The sequence below is a fragment of the Amborella trichopoda genome, chromosome 8 (assembly GCF_054954075.1).
Source record: "Amborella trichopoda isolate Santa Cruz 75 chromosome 8, AtrichopodaSantaCruz75HAP2 v2.0, whole genome shotgun sequence".
Taxonomy (NCBI): Eukaryota; Viridiplantae; Streptophyta; class Magnoliopsida; order Amborellales; family Amborellaceae; genus Amborella; species Amborella trichopoda.
In genome coordinates, this window is record NC_142343.1 from 7956200 (window position 1) to 7967716 (window position 11517).

The 11517-nt window shown below is 39.7% G+C and overlaps 1 protein-coding gene across 5 annotated transcripts; it reads right to left on the reverse strand.

Moving 5' to 3' along the window:
• Window positions 1-257: 257 nt before the first annotated feature.
• On the reverse strand, window positions 258-11218 carry LOC18436145 (uncharacterized). 5 transcript variants are annotated; one of them, XM_011625811.3, is made up of 3 exons: window positions 11079-11218; window positions 2702-3064; window positions 258-2603 (listed from the first exon to the last, which is right to left on the reverse strand). In XM_011625811.3, the coding sequence occupies exons 2-3, from the start codon at window positions 3049-3051 to the stop codon at window positions 428-430; spliced, it is 2526 nt and encodes an 841-aa protein (XP_011624113.2). In that variant the 5' UTR covers window positions 3052-3064; window positions 11079-11218; the 3' UTR covers window positions 258-427. The 5 variants fall into 5 exon arrangements, with proteins under 5 accessions (XP_011624113.2, XP_020524119.1, XP_088730904.1 ...); XM_020668460.2 differs by having other exon boundaries at window positions 11026-11100; XM_088874778.1 differs by lacking the exon at window positions 11079-11218 and adding an exon at window positions 11017-11063.
• Window positions 11219-11517: the final 299 nt, after the last annotated feature.

The following is an 11517-nucleotide window of genomic DNA, read 5'->3' on the forward strand; positions in this document are numbered from 1 at the left end:
GCATTAAGAAAAATTAATGTTTGCATGTAAAAGTTTTTATCAGAAATTTATCATAATAGACTTAACTTTTCAAGAATTTCACAATTTTTTTTAACTATTCCAACTCATTCTTATGCATATTTTGATGGGTATTTAGAAATTCACTCAAAAGTTGAAGGCAAAAGATGTTAAATAGTTGATCTCTTATTAACCTGGGTTGGGTTGCGGGCTTTACTGAAAGTAATTTGAATATCTTTTGTGCACTGTCCATATGGAAATTCACTCAATAATTTGGTTCTATATTTTCTATTGTTCTTCTATATTACCAAAGAGAATACCACACTGAGGTTTTGATTGCAAGTAACCTCCATCTTCGAAGAAGACCCTACTCAACATACACGCAAATATTAAACTACGTAAGAAATGGACAATTCAAAACTGCCACAGATCAAGACTCAGAATTAACTTCGAATTGCACAGGTGATGGATCTCTGCAACTCCTCCGATTATGACCAATTTGTTTACAGTTACTGCAATGGACCAGAGGTTTTGAAGGTTCCGAACAAATTTTGTTTTTCCGTGGTCGGCCAGGTCTTTTTTTGGTGGGTGGAGCCTCAATAGATAGCTTTTCATCACCTTCCCATGTGCTGGCGTCAAGTACTGGGTGTATTGCCTCCAAATATGTTGCTTGATATTTGGCAACATAAAACCAATCCTGACAAAAACTACATACGTCATATTTTTTATTATGAATGGCCGCAATAGCATGTGAACATGGCAGTCCTTGGACTTCCCACTGGCGGCATGAACATGTTCGTTGGCCGAGGTCCACAAAAAATGTTTGCTCATGGGATATAATCTCAAATTCAGTCGGTCGACAATGGCGCACATCATGTTGTCGTGAAGGCTGTACCATTTTAGCAATATATTTTTCAGCAAATGGTGTAAGCATGCCAGTCCACTTCCCCCCATCATCACGACGCTGGTTAAACAACTCCATCATCTTTATGTGTATGCACTCCACCAAGGAGATAATAGGCGAGTCTCTAGCCTCATTTAGCCAATTGTTGAAGCTTTCAGCAATGTTAGAAGTCAGAATGTTGTATCGATCTCCCTTGAAAAAGGCTGTTGCCCAATTTTCAGTTGGGATACTATTGATCCAAGAAACAGCCTCCTTGGATATGCCCTCAATGGTGCTCATGTGGAGCTCAAATTCCTGTCGTGTGCATGCCAGAGCAGCTTTCCAAAAGATTTTTCGTAGCATGTCATTCCTAAATAACTTACAAAAGCTTTCAGAGAGGCGTGCCATGCAAAATCCATGGAGTGCCTCTGGGAACACCTCCTTTACTGCACTTTGTAAGCCATTTTCCCTATTCGAAATAATTGTCAATCTTGGTATTTCCCCCAATGACCGCCTTAACACAGTTAGAAACCATGTCCAACTTGCATTGCTCTCAGATTCTGCAATAGCAAAAGCTACAGGAAATGACTCATTGTTTGCATCCACAGCTGTGGCACAAAGAAACACACCTGAGCATCTCCCAGTAAGTTGAGCCCCATCAACTTCTAAAAATGGACGACATGCATTCAAGAATCCTCTAATTGATGCACTGAATGCCCAATATAATCTCAAGAATACACTGTCCCGATCACATATCAGTTCTGTAACACTTCCTGGATTTGTTCTCTCGATCTCTTTACAATAACCTGGAAGAGCCTTAAATGATTCTTTATAAGATCCACGGATAGCACCCATTGCATCCTGTTTGGCTCTCCATGCTTTCGCATAGCTTACATCGACATTGAATTGCCGTTTAATATCTCTCACAATTTCCTTTGGGGTATAATTTAAATTGGTTTGCACCTGCTCTTGGATGACACTAGCTATCCATGCAATACTCGCCTGTCTATGTGAAGAACTACATTTCATTACACAAGTATGAACTGGATTATATGTTTTAATCTTGAATGTAGGCTGTTCTGGAAGTCTTGATGCATGTATGCGCCAAGGGCAAGCTGGATTGATACACTTTGCAGTACTCATGTTCTTAGAGGTTCTAACAGGCTTATATTCAAAATTTGAGTACATAGCAAACTCACGCAATGCTTTATTAAAAGCCTTGCCATCTACGAATATTTGGCCAACCTTCAAACTATGTGACGACTCGTCATCACTCTCTTCAAACCCTACTTGTGTCTTCAATGCAAGGCTATCAGTGGGCCTTTGACCACAATCTGAGATACCTTCATTCCCTCTCAAATCCTTCAATGTAACAAGGGCCTTTTCACAACTACCAATCTCTTTACTAAAATCTTTACAACCAAAATTTGATGGTGATGCATCATCCATGGATCTAATGGACAATCCCGCATCATCACCATCTGGCTCCAAATCTGTATTCGAAGAGTCGGAAAGGCTTTCAGACACATTCCGTGTGTTTGTAATACTGGGACCATCAGAAAGTTGTTGCTCTCTGATCATTATGGTATCCCTCCTATCTGCGGCAGATGATTGGGGAGAGTTTGTAGTAATGGGGACTGATGATTGGTTGTGCCCAATTCTTGTGTTTCTGCTACCCAACTCCCTTTTGTGGACCCCCCTTGAAGTACCCATGATATTGTGCCTAGGAAGGTTGGACATTGTGTTAGAATTGTATTCTAATGCCAACAGTATTATGTATTCAAGATATACAAATATGCCGACAAAAAAAGTTAACCATACCTAATAGTTGATATGTTGATTGGATGTATTTCATGTTTGATGATATAAATAGCGATGGCATTGCAATATCGGGGAAACACATCCATCATCATACGGACATCGTCATCACTCTTAATATCGACAAGGGATGAGTCAAAATCTATGCCAGGATACCTATACTTGATGTCAATGCCAGTGTTCGGAGGTCCTGACATGCTGACCTCGCGCATTTTCGATAGAAGACTGGAATAACTAATGTCACGGGTAACATAAGTACCTCGGGTACTACCGCCATTGTAGATGATTCTACCTGCCTCATTCGCAAAATGTCCACCATAGTTGCAGAGCAAGGGAACCTTGTCTCCAGACATTGTTCATGCGGGCCTGTGAGTTCCAACAATTAGTTAAAGATAAAGCGAGACAATATAAAAGTTTCAAAAGCAGACATAATAGTTCACTCAAGCAACATGCCACAGGTATGAAATGTCATATTTAGGTTTGACAACAATCATGAGGTAAGTTCTAGGGCAGGGAAGTACCCTGGACCGATGGAGCATATACTTAAGGGCCACAAAATCTACAAGTTTGATTTTTAGGCTCAAAGAGTGGAATAAACATGGACACTTGAGATGTCACTAGGTACAAACATCGACACTTGAGATGTCAACTTGTCAAGTATTGACACAGACATCCCAAGTTTCAAACTTCGAAGCACTTTTATTTATTGAAATTGAACAGCACTATATTTCATGCATGGTTCAACAACTCATACTAGAATTCGTACTGTCAATCACCGGACTGAGTTGACTCAATGAAGAGGGTCAACATATGCATTTTAATAATTTTTAGAAGTACTATATAATTTAACATTATATAGAAGAATTCAATAATTTCAAATAAAAACAAAACAACAAAATGAAGCAAGTATAATACATTAGCATAAATTCACTCCAAAATCAACACATGAGTTATACATTAACTCAATGAAGAGGGTCAACAGTGCAGGACGGTAACCCTTAGCAGTCGACTAGTTGCCCAGGCAAACTGCTTGGGCGCCCGCTTAGGGCCTTTTTGGTAAGCGCCGAAATTGCCTCACCATATGGGCCAACAGGGGAATAGTATTTTGGGCCATTTTGGCCCCCGCAAAACCCTAGACAACTATTCCTTTGCCTCAAAAACAATTTTTTTAGCTCAAAATCAAAACTTTTTAAAAGGTTGAATTCGTATTTGAAGTTTTTAGTTTCTTAAATTTGTTTTTAGAAAGAAATAGGTCACAATTCACAATTGACCACATGAATGCCAATGTAATCCTAATAACTAAATCATATAAATGACCAAACAAGTGATACCGTATCCCAAGTTTGTCTTAGCTGCCACAAATGCCAATATGTTAAATGGATAGGAATTGTATCACAGCATCCCACATGTGACATGTTGATATCATAAATATCCATTTCGAAATTCAAGGGAAAAATAAAAAACAGAATAAAAGGAGTATTGGCATAACATACCACACAATCTTGCTAATCTGGGTGTAACAAGGTATCGATAGAGACAAAAATTTTAAGGCTATAAAGGATTTGCCAGAGATGGGATATCCCAGAAATACCTCCATGAAGTGGCACACAGTGTTCCATGTCCCCACAACAGAGAAGCACAGAGCCTGTTAGCACCACCAAGGTGCTACACTTATTGCACACATCTTATTCAATCTACCTTTCTCAGGCTCCCCAACCATCAAATCAAGACAGACAGATCAAACCTACAGTAACCCATCCCATTCCACCACCACTCTGCTCTATCATTCCAGCCCCAAGTGAACTACACACCCTATCCCATTACAAACTAAAACCCCGATGCCCATGCGACCCTTGCACTGTGGACAACTAGCCCCTAAACACCATCTTAAACAGAGTCCCTCACCTCTAGTTAACCATCTTTATGCATCCCCTAATTTTAACCATCCATATCTTTGAGCCAACAGCCGCAAATCAAAACTGCTGTCCTAAGGATTGCCATGTGGTTGCTTGGGAGAAAAAACATTAATAGAGAGAAAAGCAGCAAAGGAAATCCTATTGCAGGAAAAATTTACCTGCAGTCAAAGAGAGATAAGCCACAAAGGTGAATAATGAATCTAAAGGTGGAACCCGATAAGGCAGCCAAGGCCCACAAATTCTTTACCCGAGGACAAGTGTATGATGGGACAAAAAATCAAATTCGGAATTCAAATGAAGAACTAATTCAAATTTGAAAATTTTGAACTTCAAACCACACCTGTCTGTCCCCTTTCCAAGGTCCATCCATTATCTTTTCAATCCAATGGTCCCCAAAAGCCCAACCATTTCTCTCCTCCACCCCCCCTCCCCCCAACTCCTCCAAGTAACCATTCCTCCCCCGCACACAAGCAACCCCTTCTACACTTGCCAGTAATTCAACTACTTCACCTGTCCTTATACAGTCAAATGAAACACAGATTGCAGCACCCACCGTCCAGTTGCCAAGACATCCACTCATCCTTCCCCCAGTGAAAAACAGCTGGCACAAATAGAACCCCCATTCAAACCACTATACACATGTCCAGCAAAGTCCAAATCACATAACCCTCTCTCTCCTTGAAAGACCTTAAAAGATATAGTGCCCAAACAATACCCTAGCTCTTATCCTATTCGAGAACTAGAAGTTCAATTTATCTCTTTAAAGGCTACAGTCCAGACCACCACAAAACTTTCCCCGAAACAGAGGCTGTGACCCACCTCAATCCCTTAGCCATTCCTCAGTCTCTCAAGGCGCCAATGGTCTAACAGCTGACATACCCACGAAAATGGTCCCACTAGGTACACCATGCTTCATTCCCCTCTTCTTCCATCCACCACAAGAACAACACTCGACCCAGTTGCAAATACCCACATCCAAAACTAATGATGACTCACCCCATGTCTGCTACGTCAAAACCCACCCTGTGGCCGATCCAAAGACCATGGAGCCCCAAAAGCACAGAGAAGTACTCTAGCAAGTCATCTTCCGTATGCAGAATCATAAGTCTCAGTTGATCACAAGAAATAGAGAGAATGAAGGTAACATAAGGCAGATGCTAGAGGCTATGGGACAAGATTACAATGGAAAGATCAATGTTATTGGTGAAGCAATGAAGGTGAACCACATTACCAACCTCAAACAAAGGAGCCAATGACAAAGGCAGAGGAAATGAAGATCTTGAAAGTCAATCCTGGAAGAATTAACTTGCAGACACTCCCTGCCGACCCCCTGACATCAGAAAGCCTTCCATTCCAAGTGATCACAGTCAAAAGCACTCCTCCTCACGCCATCACAACCCTCAATCTTCTATATCCAAATGACGATCATGGCAAGGTATATTTGGCGTATGGGGGAACCTGAGAAGAAAAAAAATCTATATGCTTATGTACAAGCAAATTCAATCAAAAAATTTTGGTTTGTATTAATGCCCTGTCCTTCAGTGAAGTTTACACTCTCAGAGACAGAAGTGTCTGGCCTGCTCTGCTACTACTAGGTGCATCTGGCAGTATTTGGATCCTCTGGATCCAACAATCCTGAACCAGACATCCAGCAAAGTACACCACTTTTCTGTCCCTAAATATTCTCTCGCCTTTCTGATGATTATAATTGAATCTTAACAGTTGTATAAGGCCCCAAAAGACTAATATGAGGGTGGAAGAAGTTAGACGAAACACAAGAGTCACTCTCTCGTCTTATGCTCTATAGGCAGAGGTTTCCTTGTAACACCAAGGTATTCCTTCAAAAGGCGGGGGGACATACATTGCAAGCATGGAAAGTCTCTCAGTCTCTCTGTTTTTTTTCCTCCTGACACAATCGCATTCATATTCTTCTCATTGGTACTTCATTTACTTGGTCTAACCACATTATATCCTAAATCTAACCAAATTAGACGGATTTCTGGCTAATTCTGAGTGGGAAAAGGACTCACAGGTGGTTATAGCAAGGCCTTACCCCAAACCGTCTCATAGCATACCCTATTTGGTTAGAAACCATTCCTGTATCCAATGGCTCACAGCTATTCAGTTATGAAATGATATGACTCGAAGAGAAAAGCCTACACAATTTGATCCCTAATGGTGGACTCTTTTGTTGTAGAAGGTTGGCTCCAAAGGTTAGATACCTTTGGTGTACACTTTTAAAGAATTAGAGGGGCTAGTAAATATTAATACATGAACAAAAAATAACAAAAAATACATCAAGGTGGGACTGATACCACCACTTCCTCCTAATAGCCCCTGCACACTTTCCATAGAATCACACTGGTAAAGATAGCATTACAACAAGACAATGTCCGCTGAATATAAAATTTGGCATTATACAATTTCCAATATACATACACTTTTGTATACATCAAAATTCAACACAATTGTGATCCTTCACTTTACATGACTGATATAAATTGCTTACAACTTAATTATGAAAAATTAACCATGGGAAGCCAAATGTAGAACTCGTTTGCTCGAGATCGCCCTGAGACTAAAACACCCCAAGTATGATCTCCACCTTCAATAGCACCAGGACCAGGGCTCTCCTAACTCCACAAGATGGAGGCCATCCAAGAAAGCAATCTTACACAATAATAGGTCACTCTAGAATTCTTAGATTAGTGAGCATACAAATGGCAATGAAAATCTAGTATGGACACGGCAATGGTGACCAAAATGGTGCATAGAAAGGTTCTTATGTGTACGGTGTAAGCTTGCAAAATTCGTCCCAAAACTCATGAAATTCAAACTCTATCTTGCTGTAACTGATATTAGAACACTGGTTGCAGCAAGATAATAGATGCTTAATTCTTACAGCAAGATAATAGATGCTTAATTCTCACTAACAGATGGTGTAGGGTATAGCTATGGAGAGTAGACGATATGGCATAGCATGGACTATCGCATGGCATGGTATGGACTTCAAATTGGCCATATATCTCGTGAAAGTCAAACTCTATCATGCTGTAACAGGTCTTAGAACACAGGTTACAGCAAGATAATGGATGTTTAATTCTAAAAAATAGATGGCCTGGGGTATAGGTGTGGCATGGTATGGACTTGCAAATTGGCCATAAATTTCATGACAGTCTATCTTGTTGTAACTGTTACTAGAACTCAAACTACTGCAAGATAATGAAGGTTTAATGCTCACAAATAGATGGCTTAAATTGTAGGTACATAGGTTAAACTATGTGGTATAATATAGACTACAAAATGGCATGTTATACTTTACAAAATTACATCTCAAAGATCCATGGGATGAGAATTCCTTGCACTAATTTTGGAATGTTGTAGAGATTAGAGCAAGACGGAAGGTCCTGGGTGCTCCATTAATGGTGGAAATGTGGAATGTGGCTTGGTTGAAGATGAGATCCATAGGGTTTTGGGGAAGAAGAGAGTAGGGTTATATGGTAGTCTCTCTCTCACACACAATGACTATGGACCATATAAACCATGGCCACGAAGGCTCAAATTCTTTCGCTCTCTATAGGGGCCAACCACTCACGGTAAGCTTTCTCTCTATCTATTTGGATAGCATAGCATTGGGTTGAAGTGAAATCATGACAAGTGGCATGCAAATGGGCTTTTAAATTTTCCCATAAGCCCTACGGGTTTCAATTGAAATACCAAATCCTATGCCCCTTCTAGAGGATCAGTCCATGAACACTCATGTAGTCATGTGTAAAAGATTCACCCATGTTGCTCAAAAACTGTTATATAACACAATTATAGAACTTATGTACACAGCCCAACAAGCTCGTATGAATAAGCATCACCCACTTGTGGTGACCATGCCTACATGGGGACCCTGTTGGGGCACATGTATGGCCCATTGGCTACTTGGGCGTCATATGTGTCCTGCCTATTCTTATATTGAATTTTTAAAAAACAAATTCCTAGGCCATTTTAGGCGCCAGAAAAATTATATAAAAATTCCCAAAATATTTAAAAATCAGTTTTCATCTTGTTTTACCAAAATAAATTCATTTGGGACGCTTTGCAAATATTAGAGTGAGATATGGTGCCTTCAAAGTTTGATTTCTATAAAACCAAGGCACTCTTCTGAGCTTACCCCAGAACCCGCAACCATTTTCTCAAATCGACTCAAAGGAACCTATGAACCATAGTCCTAGGAGCTCATACTTGCTCCTCAAAGTCGATCGACCAATAGATGGAGGAATTTTGAGATCTGGGGAGATTGCAAGTGCACCCCCCAAGAACAAATACACTATGCATCTGTGACCATAGTCACAATAAAAAACACACACCACGATGTCCTCTCTCAGCACAAGTGCACATTCCTAATCTGGTAAATCAGCCAGAAAGAGTAGCTTCACATTTATGTGGCTGTTATATGCACATGCCATAAGTTGGTAACAGATAAGTTAAGGCTTAGCCCTTGCCCTCACAAGCCACCAATCCACACGGGATATCGTTTCTGCAGGCTCATATCTGATCACAATATTATTTTTCTCGATCTTGCAAGAGCACACCTGTGCTTTAGGATTAGCCTCCAGTGTTTGGTTATAGGCTCAATATGACCTCAACTATGGCATAACTGCCAATCCTCATGGTACCTGCTAAGCCTATAAATCAAAACCTGTGGTTAGGGTTTTCTGACTCAAGACACCACTTCCAGGCCCCAGATTCCTAGGACCAATGAGTCACTGGGCATCCATTGGGCTCCATACTCCCAATGGAACCAAAACTACTATAAAAGTATTATGAAATACATGGTAATAATGCCTTGAAAGGTCACCAATCCAACAGGTTCACTAAGAGAACAAGAGAATGCCAGTGAAAACCGGCCTCGAACGCACTCTAAAGCAGCAAGAAATATATTGCCACAAGCATTGTGGATCGGATGGCAGAAAGTGAGAGACAATACTAATTCTTCTTTCATTGACTGAAGAATAATAGACATGTGCAGTAATTCCATTACCCAAATCAAGGACAGGTGAACAACTTATGAGGTTGCAATTGAAATTCGCTAAAATTATCTCTGTGCTCAAGCAAACGCAAGAAAGCCCAATGAAAGAATGAAACGCACCTTCAAATAGTGTCGAGAAACGTGGTTTAAATTCTGGAAATCTTTGTGATAGCCTTAAAATATATATGTTCATCTTTAATTATAAAATTTAAAGCTTCAAAAATAGTGTAGATCGAGCTAATCTATGAAAACTTGAAAATCTTGAAAATTGACGGTCTAAAAATGCGTTACAAGATGCACTATTTCCAAAACTTGAAATCCATTTTTTTCTTCTATCCATTAATCTTGATGTCGAGATGTAATTTGAGGATATTTGGCATCAAAACAACCTCTTCTAGTGAAATTTGTGAGGTGGGCTCTAATTTGATTGTTTAGAACCTCAGCTCTATATAAAATTTTTCCAATATGTTATGATCAACCTACTTCCAAACCAAAAAACCATGGAAGCAATATACATGCGGTGCACCCTATTTTTGCAATTGAGAACGTGCAGTCATAGTAGCTAAAATGCAAAGGTGGCCCAAAAAAATTGAGGAAAAGAATAGGAGTTAGGAAGTGATAAAGAAATGACGAAAAACACAATACAATGGCCTGTTTTGATTTTTACACAAGGAAGATGCTAAAAGAATCGGCTTTCAGAGATCCACAAATACTAGGAAAGAAGCAGCTATAGCTTTGTAATATATACAAAAAAAAAAGAAAAAAAGAAGAAGAAGGAAATGAGTTTCAAATATCAGACAAAGAAAGTTTTAAACAGGGAGGAACAAAAAAACAAACGAGTACTTATTTATGATAAACAGTACAAAAGAGGTTCCAATCACAGAGACTATAAGGACGACAGAATGAAATGCAGGGATAAGCCTATCATAGATAATTAGAGACAGTGAAACTGCCTACTCATACCAAAGGATATTGCTCAAGAACCATAAAAGAGAACCACCACAAAGAAATCTAAACTAAAAAAGATAGTGCGAATTAAACAAGTAATGTTTAGTAAGGAAATAGTGAAAAAAAGAGCATATGAAGTCTGCGATTTCTTGCATGGAGTTCGGTATCCAAAGAGAGTAAAGCTCTGCAATCAATACTACCAAAAGAGCTGAACTAACACAATGCCAAATATCAAATGAATAATTGAGGTTATTTCATAGAAATAAACATGGATGATCCAATAGTTCTACACTTTTTTGCGGGAAATTTATCAAATTACCCATAACAGAAATTTCATCTTTTTTGCAACCATTCCAAGCCATATTTATATGTCTTTTGATGAAGATTTTGAAACTTAAAAAAAAAAAAAAAAAGGAGGTAGAATGTTAAATAACTCGTCTCACATAGCATGAATTTCCCTTTTTTCCCAAAGATAGAGAGAGAGAGAGACTTCGACCTGCTAGTTTCAGACGCTTTCCAGAGAGAGAGAGAGAGCGCGCGCACTTGGTTTCTTTTGCGGCTTGATTTGCTCGGACGAGAGCACAGACGAGTTGCGGGCTCGTGTGTAGTGAGCATCGCAACTCGTCTGTAGTGAGCAGATTTGTCCTTTCATGTTTACAACCTCAAAAGCCGTCAGATGTAAAATTCCACGATAGAAGCATCTGGTTCCTCTCGATCCGTCAGATTCGGAATGCAACGGCTGAAGAAGTATCACATTCCACGTCTTAAATCTTTTGTGACTTATGGGGGGTGTGAAATGCTGCTTTTAAAACGAGCATGTGCGCTTACGGGACTACATTATACACTTACTGCCTCAAGCACTAAGCTCGGATTTATGCTTTTTGACTTTCTGAATGCGTTTTCCATGCTCCCGCTGGAGCATCTTATCGAATTAC

Coding starts and splice junctions, on each gene's coding strand:
- LOC18436145 (XM_011625811.3), bottom strand. CDS start 3,051: ATGTCTGGAGACAAGGTTCCCTTGCTCTGCAACTATGGTGGACATTTT. Junction 2,604..2,701: donor ATCAACATATCAACTATTAG/GTATGGTTAACT, acceptor CAACCTTCCTAG/GCACAATATCATGGGTACTT.